This window comes from Ptychodera flava, chromosome 18, assembly GCF_041260155.1.
Source record: "Ptychodera flava strain L36383 chromosome 18, AS_Pfla_20210202, whole genome shotgun sequence".
Lineage (NCBI taxonomy): Eukaryota > Metazoa > Hemichordata > Enteropneusta > Ptychoderidae > Ptychodera > Ptychodera flava.
Genome location: NC_091945.1, coordinates 24,839,958 through 24,862,330, shown reverse-complemented (window position 1 = coordinate 24,862,330; position 22,373 = coordinate 24,839,958). Strand labels below are relative to the sequence as shown.

At 37.7% G+C, this 22,373-nt stretch overlaps 1 protein-coding gene across 2 annotated transcripts; it reads left to right on the top strand.

The window, feature by feature from the left end:
* The first annotated feature begins 56 nt into the window (after positions 1-56).
* Positions 57-21,561, top strand: LOC139117226 (neuroguidin-like). Of its 2 annotated transcripts, none has more exons than XM_070680167.1 (12): positions 57-252; positions 5,022-5,078; positions 6,298-6,410; positions 8,463-8,697; positions 9,165-9,258; positions 9,517-9,609; positions 10,364-10,395; positions 16,334-16,389; positions 17,499-17,547; positions 18,933-19,036; positions 20,892-20,910; positions 21,441-21,561. In XM_070680167.1, the coding sequence occupies exons 1-12, from the start codon at positions 217-219 to the stop codon at positions 21,477-21,479; spliced, it is 927 nt and encodes a 308-aa protein (XP_070536268.1). In that variant the 5' UTR covers positions 57-216; the 3' UTR covers positions 21,480-21,561. The 2 variants fall into 2 exon arrangements, with proteins under 2 accessions (XP_070536268.1, XP_070536270.1); XM_070680169.1 differs by lacking the exon at positions 57-252 and adding an exon at positions 3,777-3,823.
* Positions 21,562-22,373: the final 812 nt, after the last annotated feature.

Here is a 22,373-nt window from a genome sequence, read left to right as displayed (position 1 = left end):
ACATTAGCACTCATAATTATCAACATCATGCCGTTGATAACATTTAGTGTGGATGATCACTAGATGCGCTCATTACAGTAGTTTCCTTCTTTAATCAAGATCATTGCCCGATTTAGGACATATCGACATCTGTATTCTGGCAAAGCACTCTCCCGAGCTCCACTCGTTGAAATAAAATATCCTGACTCTATCGAACAGACTGCTGGGATAGACAACATGGCGGCCCACATTGAACGTGAAGCGAGCAATTCTGTAAGTAGACCTTATGAGATAAAGGAATCGCCCATATTGCGTTAATACGTGTCCTCAGCAATTACAATCGAAAGGGTCCAAAGAAACGTTTTGGTAAAGATTAGCATTTCAAGTGTTTTGAATGATAGAAGAGCGGTAACTTGCTGAGTACCCGGTGTGCTTGCCGAGGACAACCCAAGTTAAATACCAAGTTATAGCTCTGTTTGGCAGGGCTGTGTGTTACCTGCGTTATAGCTGCAATAATTGTAGCCCTGGTTGGTGGGGATTGGGCTTCTGTCGTGCGGCTCGCGCCTTGCCCCAACCAGGGCTACAATTTCTCCCTATACCTGCTAGTGTAAAAGCTGCAGTGCGGATCTGCACTGCATGGTCAAGGCACACACGGGGCCGCATTATTAGAGAATCTCGCCTTACCGTGTGCAAATTTCACTATAATCCTGCTCCCGGATAATGTTAGAGCCCTTGTAACTCCTATCGATGGTCAACTTTACTCCTTGCAGCTGAAAAATGACAGTTTAATGACTCAGGCGCGAAGTCAATTCGAACTGGACCGCCGTCGTTGAACTCTGTACCCAGCCGACTTGTACCATTACATTTTAGGGGTGGCCGACAGGTGTGAGGGAGCTGAATGAGCATGCTTATGGGTAGCCCTTCACTGCCTCCGGAGCCAAAGCCGGACACTCTTGCCATACTCGTAGGACTAGTTTATGGGATTGAAAGGGGTGGGTAATTTTCATGACAATATATAACTCTTGGTGAATAAAGAGAGATACTTTTGCCGAAGTTCAACTACGCATTTTAATTAGTTCATCTTCCCAACTTTCTCAAATATGTTACGTACTAGTTCAATAAATCCTACACGGGAAAGGGTCATTTGAAGCAGTTAGAACTTTGTGTCCATGCATATTGTTCAGAGGCGTGTGCCTAAGTTAAACTCCATAACTAGTTCAACTTTCACAACTAAGTTCAACCATCCACCTCCATGGTACAACTACATTTACAAGATGCCGCTGTTGTTCAATGTGGAAAGAGTGGTTCCAAGCAAAATCTGTTCGACTAAAAAGGTCACAATGTGTGAAGTGGGATGCCAAAACGGCATTCTTGTCCATGACGGCGTGACTTCGACGATTTCGGGATTACTGTGAAATCGCCGATCGACACTGGACTCAGCACTCTGCGTCTGTGAAATCGCCTATACTTACAGAATATTTATCGGCAATTTCCGGACTCTAGACGATACTACAATGACTAGCCTTGTGCCACGGCACGCCGGGTCTGTGAAATCGCCGATATTTCTATAGTTACTTATAGTGCAGCTTTGCCAAATACTTTGCTATTTGTATACAACACGTAGGTATTTTACTGTTTTTGTATGGTCGTAGCATTTCTTAACTCATTACACAAACGCGGATTACATTCCAGATTAATTTTCTCACAGGACATTTATGTAGTCTCGCTTCGAATCATAGTGAACTTTACAGTGTGCATGATGAACTCAGTATGGAAATAGCCTAATATAGGAGCGACTTCCTCCAATCTGATTAAAATCAGATGTAGAGTACGGCGACGTCTTCTTATGCGTACGCGGTATTCTCTCGCTGTCGCGTAGTGAGAGGCGACAGCGACTCGGAGAGAATACCGCGTACGCATAAGAAGACGTCGCCGTACTCTACACCTGATTTTAATCAGATGGACTTCCTCCATCCGTTTGCTCATGACTACTTCAATAATGCAGTGTTTATCAATTTAAAATTTCGGCATTTTCTTGTCTGTCAACATACATCTTAATGATGAAGTAGGCCGGGTTGTATGAGGATTTCTTTACAGCATTTTCACATCTGTGCTTTTTCATGGATACATCTTTCTTTTTGTAACAAATTCCTTGAATCAGCATGTTTTACATACATGCTTTGATATTGACCTCAGCAGTTTTTGAATAAATCGGATAAAATTTGAAGCATAGTAGTAGTCACAGTACAGTAGTAGTATCTATTTAAAGCTTCCCATTTTACACAAAGTTGAGAATGTTCCGGACTTATTAAACTCATGTCATGATGAGTGTGGGGGAAAATGACACACATAACATGATCAAAAACAGAAGTGGACCAAAAATGGACTCCTGAGATACACCGCACCAATCGACAAAACATGAGCGTGTACACCTAAATAGCTAACATTGACTTCTTCCTGCAAGGTCTGATCGAAACCACTTCAGTGACAAATCAGAAAACATGTACACAGAAAGTTCACTCAGCAAAATGTTATGATCAACGATGAAAAAAATCTTTAAGTATATCTAAAAACAATTATCTTCATCTATATTCTGTAAAAGTATAGACCCTGGTCAGTTAACTTGACTAAAGCAATGTGACAAGAGTGATGTTGTCTGATGATTGTGAGTTGTGACAAAAAGATTAAATGCATAAAACTGTAAAAACTAATATAAACATGTTTTTCTAGTATTTTAGATTGAACTGGTAGAAGGGAGATAGGCCTATAGTTGTTAACATCGGAACTATTTCAGCACATTTGAAACAGTCGGAAAATGTACCACTATAAGCTTCAAGATTAAAAAGAGTCGCGAATATTTGTCAGACATTTCACCACTTTACAGCTCTGGCCAAGCGCTAGTCTGGCTCGAACTTCGCTACTAGATGATACTAGAGTTTGTTAATTAGGCGGGTAAATATCCGATATATATTGAAGATTTTATAGCCTTAGAGATCTATATCGTATAGTATAGTAGCCGTAAATATCGATTGGATATTTTATAATTATATTGCGGTGTCCTCTTGTTGTCAGAGCATCTGTATAAAATGGCAAAGACGAGACGACAGACTTTGCATTGCGTGAATATCTCTTCACTTCTCAGGAAATAAAGATGGCAAGTTCTTCAATGGTCACTGGTCTCTCTTTGCTTTCAGCGATAGTGGTATTCTAGCAGTAATTGAAAAGGAGCAAACAGTCCTATGACCTTTTTCAATCCTCCAAAAAGATAGCGTAAAATAACAATAACTATACTGCCACTAGCGCGCTACTGTACTGCTAGTGCCACCGTTTTCATTAGTGCCTCACACCTGTCGGCCACCCCTAAAATGTAATGGTACAAGTCGGCTGGGTACAGAGTTCAACGACGCGCGGTCCAGTTCGAATTGACTTCGCGCCTGAGTCATTAAACTGTCATTTTTCAGCTGCAAGGAGTAAAGTTGACCATCGATAGGAGTTACAAGGGCTCTAACATTATCCGGGAGCAGGATTATAGTGAAATTTGCACACGGTAAGGCGAGATTCTCTAATAATGCGGCCCCGTGTGTGCCTTGACCATGCAGTGCAGATCCGCACTGCAGCTTTTACACTAGCAGGTATAGGGAGAAATTGTAGCCCTGGTTGGGGCAAGGCGCGAGCCGCACGACAGAAGCCCAATCGCCACCAACCAAGGGCTACAATTATTGCAGCTATAACGCCGGTAACACACAGCCCTGCCATGCAGAGCTAACCAAGTTATAGGTGCTCGATCATCGGATCAACACACATTGTTATACGTGCTCGCGTGACGCCCTCGCTATTCAACCAGGTAGCATAACAGGCGCTTGTAACATTGCTGGGATGAACAGTTTTGTTTTTGTTTTCCTTTTTTGTGATGACTGAAGATTAGTGGACACGCCTTTGGTTGCGAACTGAAAGGGATTCTAAGGGCTCCGAGTAACTGCAGTAGTGTAGCTCTAGGTTTTGCCCGAGTATGTGGTTCTGGATTTTGCTGTCCGACCCACATACATGTACCCAGGCTAGCTGCAAAATTGTAGCGCTACGGTGAGGCGGTCGGTGATTTTTGTTTTTTGCGACTTCGCTCACCAGTAGCGCTACAAGGCCGATGGCCCTGGGGAGTATCATATAAGCGCGTCGTACTCGACCAGGCGTTTTGATGTGAATGCAACATATTTACTGCATTTGGTCGTACCGATTTATCACTACTGAAGACTAAACAGTATACTGCACTAACTTTGTCATTTATGGGGTTTGGAATTTGTTCAAACACGACGGTCGCGTTCTGAAAACATTGAGCGTGGGGCGTCGGTGTCTGTGGGAGCCGCCATTACCGGATGTTGGTAATGACGGCTCCCAGAAATGTTTCGGAACGCGATCGTCGTGTTTGAACAAATTCCAAACCCCATAAATGACAAAGTTAGTGCAGTATACTGTTTAGTCTTCAGTAGTGATAAATCGGTACGACCAAATGCAGTAAATATGTTGCATTCCACATCAAACGCCTGGTCGAGTACGACGCGCTTATATGATACTCCCCAGGGCCATCGGCCTTGTAGCGCTACTGGTGAGCGAAGTCGCAAAAACCAAAAATCACCGACCGCCTCACCGTAGCGCTACAATTTTGCAGCTAGTACCAGGCAAAATCTCGAGCTACAGTGCTCCAGCTATAAGTGATGCTGATGGTGTGAGTGAACTTCATATTTTACTATTAATTCAAACAAAATTTCTTTGTGTCCACTAAATCTTCAGTCTTGTCGATTTTTTTGTTCTGTTGTTGTTGTTGTTGTTGTTGCTGTCGTTGTTGTTGTTGTTTTGTTTTGGGCCCAGAAACCTGCTAATATGCTAGACTGCCTCTTAATAGACTGAGACTCAGCCTTCAGCCATGTCATCACATGTACCATGGAGGTAGTAGTTGAGACCTTGATGCATGACGTACCATAAAAAGAAATGTTTCACTACCAATATTTCAAGTACGTCTCATTGTTTGTCTGATTTCATCCCATCAGATAGTAATGGAAGATATACCAAGGGCCGTGTCTTTGTTAGAACAGATTCAACAACAGGTATGGTAATATACCATAATGGTACTTTTCATCTTTATATTGACTTTTTCCCTTAGAATCATGGTGATTTGTAGACAACTATTTTATTAAAAAGACGTCTTAAGGTCAATATCACCAAATCTTTTGACATGGACCTGGATAGGAATGGCTTGTCCATAGAGGGTGGATTTGGTATCACTTTGGTGTACTACCGGTAGTTGGTTTTGTGCTGAGTGTTAAATTGAAATGAGCAAAATAGACTGATTTCTTGCTTTCAATCACGGTCTTATGGAGTGGCCATGTTTCAATCAAAGCATATACCATATTTGACAGAAGTCATTCAGAGTCAGAGAATATGCTGACCACTGTACACATGTTTTGTACCAAATCAGAGTTATAGCATGTAGCCATGGACCATGTAAGAGAGATAACTGTTCTATAGAGGGTATCTAACAAGAAGAATGTTATGGGGCTGCCACTATAAAGAGGTGACCACTCTGTAAGAGTCATCATTAAGATAGGTCAGACTTTACACTACAGGATATTTGATTTACTTTCATTCAGGAGCAGTAGACAGCAAAGAATGTTCTTTAATAGTGCTGATCGTAAATGACATAACTTTTTCTCATTAATATGCATAAATATTTGTCCGCATTTTTCAGCATAAACTGAAAACAAAACCTGCTAGTGTTATAATCGCTACCAAAAGTCACACTTACCAGTATTCATATGAATTTATGGCTCAGACTACAAGCCGCAACATCAGCGGGACGTGCAACAATAAAATTTGTCCGAATTTCAGGCAGCATTGTCCAAAGTCATGCACGTGCAGCTATATTTAGTAACAAACCTGAAATAGCGACCAATGCTACCGGTACTTGTCACAGCTGTTTATTAGATACCTGCAGGTACTAACAAATGATTGTATCTCAAGTGAAAAGTAGATTTCTTGAAGGTGTCAGTCCAAAAACTGCCACTCCACAAACACTTTGGTCGGAAGATTTTATCATTTCATCCATTAGTGAGCTATTTTGTTGAATCACACCATACCTCAACCATGGTGTGTGAAGTGAGCGATACCAGAAATTAATATATCTGTGCAATTGCATAGAATGGACATAGAGAGACAAAGAGCATACTGAGGAATTTGTTTGTGTGACACCACTTTTCATCAAAGCTACAAATTTTCAATAATGTAATTATCATCATTGTTCTCCTATTTTTTCCTCCTTTTGTTAAGGTCAAAGATGTCACAGACCATGTCAAGAATCTTCTACAAAGAGTAAAAGACCAAAACATTTCTACACAGAAAGGTCTAGGATTCTTAGAAGTCAAATACCATCTTTTACTAAGGTGAGTGATATCGTTTACTAAAAATGTCTTAATTCTTACACACGATAAGAATACTTTAATTTCATGCAGCCAGTACTTGAAGTGAAAATTATTGTATGCTAATGATATTTGCTAATCCTAAGGCTATTTGTGTCATGAGGATTGGACCTAATATTTTTTAGATCAGGAAAATTGCTGAGCTTGCCCAAGTTCCTTGTGAATAGAATAACCCACCTCATTGAAAGCAATGGGGTGTACTAAAATCTCTTGGTGTTAGTGTTGGTAAATCTTACCCTATGACTACTATTTTCCTATGCAGTGTTCTCCCTGAATAAGGTAACAGGGGCGTGGCGCCCTCTTGTAAATTCCGAGCGCCCCCTTGCCAGAAATGAAAAAGATTTATTTTTTGAAAATAAAACAATAAAATGTACGGGGAAAAAAGTTGACAGTGATTTACAAGCAAAATGCAAGCGTGCTCGTCAATCCTGCAGGCTGCAAACGTAATTCTCATCGATCTTGCAAATCTCGCGAGTTTGTGATGTCATCCGAGATCATAAGCCCATGTGCAACTCATCGATGGCAGCCATGTTGCATGGCTCAGGCCGTAACGTATCGTTAGCCACGGTCCCTCCATAGGGACCGTGCATTAGGTAACCGACTTTATAGCTGAGTAAACATGCCAAGGAGCTTGAGCCGAACCAAGGACAGCAGAGTACACTGAAGTTTTTATAGGAGGTTAGAATTTCGCTCGTGTATTCCTTCCCAAAGCAAAACGACCTATTTTTAGGCTCCGCCGGAGAATGAGAACAACTGAGTGCTATAATTTTGACATCGATGAATAAATGTATGTCTGTCGCTAAGCTTATTTTATGTTTTCGTTTTCAAAAAATGTAATCATTGAAATCATTGAACTCACTGAACTGGAATAAAAGTTGTGGAACAACGTCTCAGATTTCTTTTCCTGTGAGTTTTTTATACGAAAAAAATCTGAAAAAAATACTCCCCAAGTGCCACCAAATAACACCATTTTAATCTCTGTTTTTCAAAAGCTCCAACGGCAGGAGGGGGGGCACCCCCCTCCTGACCTCCCCCCGCAACCGCTTACGCGATCGCTTGTGGTGCTTCGCACCACGTCTTCGCCCTCTTGTGAAAAAATCCTGGGGAGAACACTGCTATGATACGTCCAAAGATGCCTCTGTAATTTGTAAATTACTGGCAAGACCATTCACAGAAGATTAAGTTCTTCTCTTTCTTTATTTAAGGGTGATTGAGCCATTAAATTTTTTACCAACAATTTTCGTAATTTTTCTCTAACAGTAAGACTTATATGTGAGGATGAGATTACAACCAAAAAATCAATGTCATCAGATTAATTTGGCAGCTAGAAGGATTTCAAATGCACCCACTTTATCCCATTCGAATGACAGAAATAATGAATCTCCCATAAGCGTTGCCCAACCCGATATATTTACTTTCAGTTCCTTTCTTGAAATGCTGCACTTGTTTTATTTACATGTGAACCACATTGAATAATAAATGAAAGTTTTAGCTATTTTTCCGCTGAAAATGTGCATAAGATAATAAATAATCACTTCTCAGGCCTTCCAAAACAACAGTTAAGGCTGTTTCAAATTTAAATGTAATGACCACGCCTTATGAACACGGTGAGCACGTGAGCACGGTCCCGTACAGTGGACGCACGCGTCGTAGAGTGTGCGTTCTATTGTTTGCAGCTATGATGACGTAGCAAGTGACTCAATCACCCTTAAGGTAGTATGCACCTCAAAATCGAAGGAAAAGCTTTTTGTTAAAAACTTTCCTCAACAAAACTAACAACCATTCTCTTTCAAATTCAAGAATAAAAATCAGGGTTACCAGAGAAACAAATTACCCAATATTTACCAACTCTTGAAATTTAAAATGATCTTCTCTTTGTTGACTCTCTGGGGCAAAACTGAACTTTCTATTTTCATGTTGCAAGTTATGAAAAGTCTGAAATTTAAGGATGGATTCAGCTCAGAAAAGTTAGTCAATTACTGCTCATCATGATGGGACTTCCATACTGTCTTTCAGTTATTTGATGAACTTGACCTACACAATTTTGAGGAAGACAGAGGGAAGGTCGATTAAAGGAGATGCCTCCATTGATAGGCTGGTAGAGATCAGAACAGTGCTGGAGAAAATGAGACCAATAGATCACAAACTACAGTATCAGATTGATAAGCTAATCAAGACAGCTGCCACAGGTCATGTGATGGAGAATGATCCACTGAGATTTCAACCTAATCCAGATCTTCTCGTCAGTAAGGTTGGTATTACAGCTACAGTGACAATCGATGCTATCTACAGAGGTATTGTGTTTTGCAACAGTAGCTTTACAGCCAAGCGCCAGTGTAGAATTCAAAGGGGATGCTTTGTGTCGTGAGACATCATCAGCCACTGTACCTCACTGGACAGTCTCATTTTATGTAAATATTCATAAGAATGGCACACGTCATGTATAACATCTGAAAAGCACCAGACAAAAACGAAAATCAAGCAAGCATTGCCTTATGGCATTTACAGAAGAGACACGACTTGTATAGTGTTTTGTTTGAAACATTTTCCATCAGCATGTAATAGCACACACATTCATAACAAAGAGTATTGGGGCATGACTAATATTGTCATTACATTAGCTGTCACAGTGACCAACAGACATGATCTGCATACAGTAGCTGAACTGCATCTCTTTATTATATATTCACAATATCATTTTCATTCAATTCTTTTAAGCTGGGAGATGAGAAAGAAGATGACGAAGAAGAGGAAGATACCAAAGACAAGCCTAAGAAATACGTACCACCAAAATTAGTTGCAATGCCCTATGGTCAGTGAATGCTTTTGATATTGTTCTTCAATTTTTGATTTTTTGTTTGATCAACATTGTTCTTTGTAGTTTAGATGAACTTGTATCAGTTACGGCATGCAGCGTTTTCTTCTGTGGAATATATGCTGAACTGTGCCTTAAGAAATGGATATTGGTGTACCCGTGTGACAACTCAGTGGGTGTGGATGAGGTTGTAATGTTGCAATAATATGAATTAGATGACAGTCACATCATTGACTTTGCATGTTCCCGCAACAGATGATGATATCCCAGCCAGTGACAAGCAGCAGAAGACAATTGACAGAGCCAGAAAGAGAGCCCTCAACAGTTCATTTATGAGAGAGCTCCGAGGTAAGTAGTACTTCACTTGTCGTGTGGGATGAGGTTTGTTGCAAGTGTACTTTGTTTGATGTGAGCGAAAATGCAGCCCTTTGAAGTTTTACTTTGCAAGAGTCGGGGATAACTCTGTATGGGCATCTACAATAGATAGATGTTGAGTCTGCCACAAATGAACAATATCAAAACATACTGTACTATGTCAAATACAGCAGTGAGTAAGGTGATTCAGCGTACATAGGTCAAGTTTAATTCAGACTTCAGGTACTCAATGAAAATGCTTTTTGCTTGTTAGATTTTATATTTGTAATGAGCAGAAATATTTCTTTTTTAAAAACATTCTTCCTGTGACAAGACGTACTTGCCTAATGTGTATTATTTAAGAGCATTACAAATTATTAGCATTTTTCAGTACAGGGTGATTACTGTAGCTTGTCATGTAAGTGTATGACAGACAAGTTCAAAATCATAAAGTGATCCAGATAATTTTCCAGACTCAAACTTCATGGCAAGGGGTCCATCTTCATACAGAACACATAGTCCATTTTGATTTCACTGAGAATACGGAGATCTCACTATTGCTGTTACCCCAGTCTTACCTGCTCAAGAATTATGAGTTATCACTGTAGCAGGTTAATAAATTTGGATAAAGTCAGAAATGTTATGGCAAGTGTTGATGGAGAGACATGCAACTGTCAACTTATTTAGTGTATTTTCTATATGTGGTTTTAATATGTATAAATTTTCCATCGCTTTTTTTAAATTTTAGATGAGTACCTTGATGGGCCTGAGGAAATTAGGGTGAGTTTCTTACTATTATTTCAGAACGATGTTGTCAAATATTTGTGCTGTATGTGCCATGATGGATTGAAAGATTCATTTATGTACAGATGGTCCACCGTCTCCAACAGAAGTCATGGCTGAAGGCACTGCGTTGGATGTCTTTACATCAACAAAATCTTGTAGAAACCTATTATAATGGGTTTATTGACAGCAAACAGGGATAATAAGACTTCTTATACATGTGTGAGTTGGCTGAGTATGTGATAAAAACATGGTGATATTGTGCACCCAGAGTTGATACCGGTACACATTTTTTGGGATCCCCTGGGCATGTACATCTGGACAGTTGTGAAATTTTAAGGCTATGTGTTGTCTCTGTTTAAACTTTGAAAAGAAATTGGCAATATACGTCTGAGTAACAGCTCCAGATACGAAAATAAAAAAATCTGGACAATATTGCCGTCTTGTGAGCATATGGTATTTGCTGGTACCTGGAAATCAAATGGTAGATCCATATTATGCTTTTTGCACAAGCAATTTCAATTAAAGTACCCATATTGTCATATCTGAATAGCAATTCTTGATGTGAAAAAATCCAATCAAAATGTCTATATGTTGCACATGTAAGATACGGTGTGCCATTGTTGTGCAAAATGTGAAAGATATTTTTTATGATAATATTAGGTAATATTACAAAATAAATTGCACGTTTAGGTGGGTTTAGTTTAATAATCGCAACATTATACTTCCCCATGAATCATTCTGACTTAAAGCCGCACTTTTCAATCCCAGGTTCTCGCATTAGTGGAGTTCTCCTCCCTGTCAAACGCTTGGCCAGTACAATGTTTGATTTCTATAACGCTGATTACACAAACTGATCTCAACCTTTTGTGACATTGTGCTAATCCTGCAAACAGAGTTTATGCAAGCTTTTGATAGACGGTCAGTTCAAATCGCCAACGTTCATTGATTCCCCACCACAAACGCTTGAATTTCCTAAAAAATTGTCTTCCAGTCGAGTTAGACTTTGAATGTAACCACAGAGTTCGATCGGCAGCAACTTCGCGCTGACCGCTTGGCAGTCTGTCTGCGTTTTTGCGGCCGGGGAAAACTAAAAAGTTGCATTTTCTGGAGCGTGTGCCTGCGTGTTGCCTGTTTGGTGTCCACTTACACAATGAACGCCGCCATAGCTTTGCGTCCTTTTAAAGGGAGGCTCCGCCTTTAACAGCTGTCACATGCATGCTGCCATTCTGTTGTGATATGAGAAAAAAATACTTGAAATAAATGACAAAGTCCTGTGTATGAGAGGACTTAATATGTTATCCTGGTCAGTTATTTATTCAATGCCACTCAGATGCTGATCCTTTCTGAATCCAAAGGTTTATGGAAAGTGTAGAAAATTAAACCTGATTTTGAATGACACAAACTATCCAAAATGGACAATGACCATGTTCTTGGTGACATCAACTCTGAAAACAACTAGGTTTCATCAAGTTAGTGTGATTTTATCATTTGTGCAATTTTTAGCTTCTCAGCTTTTCGAGTTGAAAACCTGTATGGCAGCAACTTCTGTCCATCAGTAATCGTCAACATCATGGCATTGTGATGGGTCATATCATATAATGGGGGGGCTGTTCATGGTTCGTGTTGAGGTGTAGAAGAACGATTTTGAGCTTTGACAAAATCAAAAGGTACTTAGCCACAGTGTTAAGCCCTTTCTCCAAGGTTACTTAGTTGACTTTGACCTGTTACGGACTACTGAGCTGAGGTCGTAGGGGTACTCACTTTGTGTTTCATCGTTCTGTGTGCGCTAGGTGTGTTTGGTACTGCGTTGTGTGGATATCCCCTCAATGGCCTCACATGATATCGGCCTGTTGCATAATCTGCAGATGGATCATATGCCTCTGAAAAAGATCATTGTGTAAGCCTGTTGGCATTTTCGTAGCATTTTTTCATTTAATTTTGCAAAATATCAGCGAATACTTCGTATTTCAGGATAACTTTTGCTTCCCAATCGTTTTCTGGAGTTTCAGAGTCATATGAACGAAAATGAGTGAAAATTTAAGACAAGAAAATCAAATATCGGCGTCTACGGCAGCCATGTTTAATATTTACAACTCACATGGGTTTCCCTTAGCTGCGTTCGATTATGTTCGATTATGCCCTAAGTGACGTCATGCCGATGGGTATGATGGGGCTCCCCAAGAAAGTGGGAAAATTGAACGTTACTGGGGAACAGAATGGCAGAGAACAACAATTCACCTGGAAATCAAAGATTTCGCCACAGATTAGCGATTTTTTTTGCCCGTTTATTTTCAACAACTCCACCATGTCATGTCAACCGTTTTGAAAGTTATAGGGTGGTTTTCTCCGTGAGCACTAGTGTTGTCTACTTGTCGTCCGCCATGGTTGTTATCCAGTCCCCAGCACTTCCCTGACTCAACGAGCAGGGGTGGTTAAATCTACCCTGAGGTACTCTGACAATGACGTCACACGATGATCAAACAGAAACTGGGCCGCCTGAGGGCACCTTGAGAAAGATAATCGAACGCACCCCTGTAGACATTTATGTGGAGGAAATAACTAACAAACACTGAAAATAACAAACAAACACTAGAGCTTCCTATGTGAAGTACCTTTCACATTTAATGCTTGTTGGATTTACTCCAGGATTATACTGCCTGTGGAAATCTTGACCGCACAAAGAAGCATTTTAAACGTTTGGGAAATGACAAATTGAATAAGAAGATATTCTGAAAATGTCAAATACCGAGGAAAAATGCACAAATATTCAGACTTAACAGTTTTACAGACTGGTCAGTCATAACATTTTAACAAATACAGAAATTATTAACATAACATAACATATGAGACCAAACTATTTTTCAGGGATGCGGTAGGTTGGAAATGAGGGGCAAAAGACACAGGCATTCCTATTGCTGCATGTGGATGCAGCCATACCATTCCATTTACAGCATACTTATTCACAGAGTTGTGTTCAAGTTCCATATTGTACTGTCATACAGGGATAAGATAAGCAAATCAAATCAAATTAAAAAAAGAATCAATGGTCTTGTGTGGATGTTGCTGAACATGGCTGATTTTTATATTTCTCGTTCTATATTTGGTATCTGGCAAAAGCATTTATATTTGGTATGTGGCAAAGGCATATTTTGAAGTAAAGTCAAATTAACACTACATTGCTGAAAATATATGTTACCTTTTCTGCATGAACTTCTCTTTTTTAAATTAGAGTACAAAAGTACTTCAAACAGATTAACAATAATTTTTATGTCAACCCATAATTTTTACACCACAAAGACCAATTCTGCCAAAATTTGTATTTTTTAGTCATTTTATAATTTTACATGGCACAACAATAAACAAACTGCAATGTTTTAATATGTTAAACTCAAAGAATAAAAGTCCTTTGGTCACAGATTAAGTTATTTTTTAAAAGAAATTACACTTTTAGCATATATTCTTTACAGGGTAATGTATTTCAAGGCAAATATGCCTATTAAAAACAGTAATTTCATCACATTTAATTTTTTTCAATACTATGACAATTATTGGCCGTGAGGTTTTACAAACACAAAGACCAGATAAAATTAAAAACAGTAATTTCATCACTTGTAATTTTTTTTTCAATACTATGACAATTATCGGCTGTGAAGTTTTACTAACACAAAGACCAGATAAAAATTTAATACAGTAATTTCATCATTTTTAATTTTTTTTCAATACTATGACAATTATCAGCCGTGAGGTTTTACAAACACAAAGACCAGATAAAAATTGTTCATCACTTTCAAAGGACCTTTGGAAATTGCATTAAAAACAGTTGATAGTGACTTAAAATGTTCACTCGGTATATATTTAATTTTATTAACACAGATGCCAGGTTGTGTATTTCACATGCACTCAGGTCAGCAGGGAAGTGGTCATTACTACTTCTGGATTGTTATTTCTTGTTTCTGAATTATTTAACTTCTTTCCACATTGAACTATCTTTAGGCAGATTATACTGTAGCTGAGAATTTTTCTGATTGATATATTAAATCATCTTTTGGTTTCTTTGGGTCCATATCCCACCTCATGCTGCTACATCATCAACTATTTGCCACAGCGCTACAGCGTCATTGATGGTATTTTTAAAGTTATGTTCTGAGTAACTGCAAAATGTTGATTTTACACTCTTTCTCAGTCTCAGGTATGTTAAATACAAAGTTGCAGCCTTACCAAAAACTGGTGAATTTGTATATTATACAATGTTATTGTTGACAACTCCAGATTAATGAAGCTGTAATAATATCAATTAAATCTTTTGACGTGACGGTAGGTTGGCAGTTTTAGAATCCCCATACTCTACAGTGTCCTGGATGTAAAAGTGCAACAGTAGAGCACATATGTATTGGACAGATGTACTCAGAGAGGAAGACATCCAACCTACCTGCTTGTTTTCTAAAAGACATAAAAAGCACATCAAGTATTTATTGTTATTTGGCCTATAAAAAGGTTAGGAAGGTCATTTAGCAAGTCTTTTCTTACCGTTCTTTGATCAGTTTAACATGAGTTAAGTCTCATGTAAAACAAAAATGAAAATAGCATGAAGGGTTGACAGCCTTGTCCCTTAGGATTGTATGGGAAGAAACTTTTCCCGGCAGTTAGATTTTTATTCTAATAATACATGTCAATGGCTCATTCAGAGAACAAAGCAAGCCATGGATTTTCTATAGGGCTATAGAGTACACTCAGTACAACATCAGATGTACTGTGAAATATTAAATGTACATCTTTGAGTTAACCATCCTGGTAACAAATCACAAAGTAATCTTTGGTGACCCTCAGTGCGTGTAAAGACTGGCCAGTTGGTTGTCATGGAAACCACACACTCAAATTACACCAAACGCAAATCCATCAAGTCTTTAATTTTGACGTTTATCCGTACAGACAATGAATGGTGACTGACATTTGAAGTGATGGCAATTATTAATATTTTTTTATCAAAGACGGATACTGTCTGCAGGTCACAATGACACAATAATGGTCCTTTTGTCATGCAAATCTTCAGGTTTTGAAAGCGTCCCTATCTGCAATTTGATAGCATTGGAAAGTAGTTATCTCGTTTTCAAATTGAATTCAATAGTATAAAACTCTTTGACTGTTCAAATATATGGTCGTTTCTGTAGATGTACATTGTCCATTTTCCCCCTAAAAATAGATATTCCGGTAGTCTACCCTGTCATTCTTTTGTAGATAAAGGCTGGCGGTGATATCAAGGAATAATTACCATATGACCTGTAGATGCCAGACAGAAATGACAGACATCTTCTAAAGCAACAAACATGCTGTTTTTGTTGTGTTTTGCATCTCATGAAATAGTTTCTCAAATAATCTCCCACGTTGTAAAATCATGTTTATCATGTGTGATGTGGTTGTGAAACAAACGATCCTTTCCGCTTCATGACAGATGACGTCAGATCATAAAAATGTATATCTTCCAAAATATGAAATTTCATAATTATATTATATTATATTATATTATATTATATTATATTATATTATATTATATTATATTATATTATATTATATCATATTATATGATATTATATTATATTGTATTATATTATATTATTATTATATTGTATTGTATTATATTATATTACATATTATATATGATATTATGTGATATTATTTTATTTGATTATATCTATAATTTCATATAACATGTGTTTGATAGATACGAGATTTTGAGTGTGTGCCTTCATTTGCACCATTGCATGCCTCTTTTACAGGTCTTTGAGGGGGGCTAGAAATGTTTGTCAACTGTGATTTTCATCATGTTTCAAGGTTCCAACCAATAAAACTGATGTCTGAAACGACTCAGAATTTACAACACAGTGTCATAAACCCTATGGCCAAAGATCAAAATTATGCCCTCCTTTCTTTGTAGGAACCAAGAAATTTACACAGAATTAGAGATGATAAAGAGGCATTGCACCGGAAAGAGTAAGTTCATTAATCACTGATGCTGTTTTATCTTTGTGTCATTTTGTTGGTTTGAGATGAATAAAGTGATGCTTCGTGATTGGTCAAGTGATATCATGTGACATCATGTGAGCATCTTGATAAGTCCATCTCATTTTATTCTCCCTAGACCAAATAGGTAAATTCTTTGTATTGCATCAACTTCGTAGAGTTTTCCTGGAAAAAGTACAAAACTTTCCTTGCAGGATTTTCCATTGTTGATAATGATATTCTGTTGGCAAAAAAAAATTATGCCTTTTACATTGCAGCAAACTACATAGAGATATCATATTATAACTATTGAACCACGTGGTGAAGTAAAATTGTATCTTCTTGAAGCATATAGTTCTAAGAATAAGCACTAAAGCAGGATGTATGAGAGAACTGTCAAATAACGGCATATGATTTTGTCTTCAATTGGTGTGTGTATTTTCACCGCTTACATGCCGACCTGTTGGAATTTTCAGTGAACGCGAAACAAAGATTTTTCTTACCCTGGCTTTTTACCCTTGCCCAAGAAAGTCGATTCCCTTGACAGAAAATTTGCATGAAAGCTAATGATAGCTATAGAAATCACACTTTGTTTTTGAATTGACAGAAAATGCAGATTTCTGACTTGGTAGATTATAGAAGATTAATCAGCTATTTTTCCATGATTCCTTTGTGCAAAAATGATTGATATTTTTTCGTGAGTAACTATTACCATAGACCCTCGAGAAAAATTTATACGCTTTACAACTTTGGATTTGTTGATAGCATGAAATATCCGCAATTGCTGTTGAGAAGGTATTTACTGACTTATTGACATTGAAACGTAAATTTGACATTTTGAAAATTAAGATGTGAGAAAATAATAATAGCTATGACGGCCAAAATTATCATTACAAAATAATTGTAATATCTGTGAAATGATGTCTGTGATATTTGTAACGTTGACAAAGTTGTTTTCACCGTCACGTTGTTGCTATCCAATCTGTCGTAAAATCTATTTGTGCAGATAATTTCACAGTAAAAAAAAATGATTTCCCTGTAGATAATTCGTGCCAAGTATTTGACAAATTTTAAATGTCATATTACCTCCACTGTTCCAGATTTGAAGAGGATCATTTCATACGCATTGCGACCGGCAAAAAACGCAAGGTACAGTAACAATTTTCCAGTGGCACTGTAATTTTTTTCTGCAGTCTTTCATTTACAATCTCTGGGGAAGTCATACCGACTGTTGCGTCATTGACTAGTTGAAAACAAACCCAAAATAACTCTCCCTATTGTATAGACGAAAATGAATGATCAGCGCCTAAAGACTATACAGGAATTGGGTAATTTTTGTTTCTTTCAATTTATTTTTGCATTTTTCTCTAAAGATGGTATTTAAATTTCCTGCAGCAACCAAATAACTAATCTTTGAAGTCTGTCATTTCACAAGAATTAAACCTCAGGACGGATTTCAAGCATAATGAAAGTCACAAAATCCTACCATTCATTACAATATAACTCATAGTTATTTTCCAGTCCCACGAGGGAAACAGGCTGTTTACAATTCTGTTATTCGAGAAAATATTACAGTTTATGTTTCTTACCTAGAGTATTTTTAATTTAGACATGTGGTTACTTGTAGGCAATAAAATTTCCAAAAAACTTTTTACAGTCATTCTGTCAAAAAGGGTTATTGACTTGAAAACTTTACTGGACAACATTCCTTCTTATGATGCTATTGTGCTCATTTACATAGCACAGGGAACGTCATTTAGGCTGTACTCTGACGTACATGTGATATTTGGTTTGAAGTTCAACATCCTTGTATGCCCTGCATAAAAATTCCACATAAAAATACTTGACTGACCAGATTTCTGGATTATTTCAGTAGTGCACGCCTTGAAATTGAAATCCTTAAACTTTTGCTCAAACTATCCATTAGGGAATTTAAAACCATTCTCTCTTGATAGGCTCTTGACTCGGGGGGTGGGGGTGGGGGGGGGTTCATCATGCAAAATTTGGTACTAGAGACATTAATTACCTGATACTTGCCGACACTTGAAATTCAAAATGGCCGCCATCCCTGTGTCAACTCTATTGGGAAGAATTTATTTTAGACTTTCACAAAAATAAGTTAGCAAAAAATGAGCTTCAAAATGAGCCCACAAAACTGTTAGACCAAAAAAAAGAATAATTGTAAAACTTGGAGTCCAAATATCTATCCCCGAGATGCATTGTACTCTCATGTTTGACTTGCCATGATAGGGTGAAAGCAAATGATTTGGTCTCTCATGTACAAAGAGGTACTTTGTTTAATAAACTGAAATAACAAACTAAAATATCTAGAATAAAAGCGATAGATGACAAACCATCAATGGAAATTATATATCTTTCCTTTTCAGTAGTTATCTGTTCTACTTCTAGTAAACATGCCATTTACATGTAGGTGTTGTCTACATGTGAAAGTAAACATTTCTGCTCATCTGACTGTTCAGATTGTGTTTCAAACCACTGACCTGTATGACGTTTGATGTTTTGTTTCCACACAGAGCACAGTGTCGACGAACCTTGACAAACTGACTGATTTCAGTGAGATCAGTGCACTAACGAGAGAGGGTGGACATGCAGACTTGGATGAAAGTCTGAAAAAAAGGTGAGTGTAAGAACACACTATACCCAGTATATTGACATTAAACTTCAAAATAGTTTCTACCCTGAAACATTTGTTCTGTGGTTTTAATTTCCCGTGTTGTTAGGGCCAAATAAAAAAAATATGTGTGTTTTAGATACATGCCTCTGAAAATCTCTGTAGTCAGTTTAGAGGAATTTTTTTTATTTTTCTTTCTGTTGGCTGAGATCCATAAAATACAGTAAAATTTACGGAATTTACTCAAAACTTTTGAAAACGCGAAAAAGATGTCTTGGGTTGCCATGTTTTTCTAGGTTTGGTCAGGTTAATGGAAAAACATATTTTGTATTTGGCCTTAGGATGAAAATTTTATCATCCATATTTAAGATATTCTGGTCTGATTGAAATCAGTTGTAGAGATGAGCTCAGTCGGTAACTTCTATTGGTATTCAGTTTTACCTCTATGTTTGTAGTTGAGGTATGGACCAAGCCCTGAAGATAAGACACACAGGAGTGGGTTCATTTTCCAAAAAAAATAAATTTCTAGCATTTGTAAATTGCACAGGGAAATCGATGTTCAAATCAGGCATTGGAGTAATTAAAATTCAATGTGGAAATACCAGCATGATGATGCGATTATTTCAAAGTTGGTAGGTAGAGTGTAGGGTACAATGACTGGGAATCTTCAATGATTGTTTGTGGATGTTTGAAACATGCCTGAAATTTTTTTGAAGGTAGCAATGACGCTGAGCATGGCGTCAATGAAAACTTTCATATCATTCCAAGCTCGTCTTTTGAACTTACTCTGTGAATGTGAAACTGCAGTGAGGGGGTGGGTAGGGAGTGGGGGATGGACATTATTGTGCAAGTAAGTTTCAAAATGTCCAGAATCATGATATGACATACAGAAAAGAATAAATATTTATGTCAGCATAATTGTAACGTCAATCACTATCATGTTTTGTAAGTTAGAAAGGTGACTGGTAGTGTTGCTGTGGTTTACTAATCCCAACGGAGATGACAATAAGCTGGCTCTGGAACCCTGCATAATGACAAACATATCTATTCAATGTTGTCCTCGACTGTAGAATATTTCATGTTTGTAAACCCTCTAGAAAATATTGCTCTCGGCAGTTTCTTTTATCAAGGATGTTAAAGTACAACAATAGCGGCCTAGTCTTGCTTTTGATGCCGATGTGACTAGTAAGAAGGTTACATCTGTGACGGATTCAGAAATGAATGTTTATGAGAAGCAGAACTGAATAGAGATTGAGTAGAATTGATCATGATTTCCTCAAAACATTAATCTGCCAGATGAATGAACTATAAACTGAACTTTGTGTCGTCCTAGCCCCACCCAATCATTTTACAAAGATTAGACCAAATGAGATTGGGAGTTTATCTCTCATCCTACGCATCTTACAGAAGTGATGCATTCTCATGTTTTTCAAGCTGACTATATCTTATTGCTGAAATGTCAACAACAAAACAGTAATGTTACTTTCCAGGGTTAATTCTAACACTTGGCAAGATGACAAAGATAAATCCACTGTCCAGAGTTACACAGTGCATACACGTGATCCCAGGAAAACATTATTTCTGCTGTGCTCACTGTAAAATAAAAAAATTTAAGCAAACTTGAAGAAAATGCTGTTGCAGCTAGTCCAGAACAACATGCATGAGGATAATAAACTTTTTTCCTTTTGTGGACGTATGCAGCCTAAATAATCTGAAGCATCTCAATCATGGAACATGCTAGAACTGATTGGAACTGACTAGCTACAAAAGGATGAAAGAGATGATATTTCAAATTTTCACTAGCTGCACATGTGTTCTGGCAATATCTAATACCTTGTTTATTTCCTTTTTTTTCCTAAAGGAAAAAGAAACCGAAGAAGGTAAGTGCGTCACAGCCATTCAAAACATTAACCTTGAAGTCAAATGATGGTCATCATAAATCTATTCAATTTTCAAAGACGCATCTCGTGGATAATTCAACCAGTGTATGGGATGATTATTCACCCGATGCATTTGATTCAGTTTATTTTTCAAGATCTCATTTACTTGTTTTTCATTTTAAAAAAATCCATACTATGATCATGTGCCAAGGACATCATCCTCAGGCTTTCGTTGTTATTGTCACCAGGTGGTGATGATGCAGGAGCTCTGATCTAGCTTATTTTGTTCATTGCTCTTGTTGTAACCGCCAAACGCATCAAAGTCCAGGGTTAAAGTAAAACACCTAGGTCAGATTTAAGGCATTTTCCTTACATGAGAAAGTTTTTGCTGAATTTCAACTTCAAAACTTCATCTTTCTTTTGATCACCAAGGCTATACAACTGTAGGTTTCAAATTGAAGGAGTATACAAACTCTGCCAACATGTTCATATTTGAGACGTTTGGAATGTATTTTCTTGTTATTTTACAGGGTAAAAAACACCAGAGGAAGAAGAAAAGGAAATTTTAATCTGTGTCAATTACTTTGTGTTTTTTGTACATTATCCTAAAATGTATTTCAAGTTCAAAAATAAACTGATTTCTCCTAGCAACCTGTTGTTCTTCTGTTTTCTGATTTATGCAAATGTATCGTTGTGTATGCAAGGTTGTTTCAATGACAGAGAAGTGTGGCAAATCAGTGGAACAGCGGGCTGGCAGAGTTGGAGCTGGGATCTTAACATGAACTACCGCTGAGACATCCAAAAAGCTCAAATTTGAAGATTTTTTCCTGTGAATGGCAGAAAAACACGCTCCTTGTTCTTTTCGCTTTTTCAGCAAACAGTTTCTGGTCACATGCTGACTGGTAATTTGGTTTCTATGGGTACGACGGTTACCCCAAGGCGTGCAATAAATTTGACATGAAACAACAAACCATGCAATCACGGGCCAGCAATTCCATGAAATCCACAGCTTTTCAACGTGCCAAATTTTGTGCGGCAGGGCATAATAGTGATATAGAGACAGAATCATGTCAAATTGCATTACCCATAGGTGCCATGTCCGTATGAAACTTTAATGAGTAATTTTCTGCAAGGGAAACAGCAAGGAAAATATTTAATCCTGACTGCAAATATCACAAAGGATTAGGGAAAATATCCCTACACATCATCGCATTATTTTTTTCAAAAAATAGAAAATAATAGTCTCTCTCGAGAAGAGAGTTTGTGAGATTTGTGTTGGTACATCAGCAGTCAGCTGATTTCTTCTGACCCTGCGATAATTATCTGCGGAGCACCCCTTTATGTCCTACAAAAGTGTGTGTGTGCACTTTTGTGGTCCAGTTTGCCGGAAGGGTCAATTAGTTTTGCATTGGTGGTGATGTATTACACACATATTAAGGTTTGCCTACAAACTCAGATTTCAA

What these genes read in the sequence shown, in the direction of transcription:
- LOC139117226 (XM_070680167.1), top strand. Translation starts at nt 217, where the DNA reads ATGGCGGCCCACATTGAACGTGAAGCGAGCAATTCT. An exon ending in CAGATCTTCTCGTCAGTAAG is followed by an intron (nt 8,698 to 9,164) that starts GTTGGTATTACA and finishes AATTCTTTTAAG; the next exon opens with CTGGGAGATGAGAAAGAAGA. An exon ending in CGACCGGCAAAAAACGCAAG is followed by an intron (nt 17,548 to 18,932) that starts GTACAGTAACAA and finishes GTTTCCACACAG; the next exon opens with AGCACAGTGTCGACGAACCT.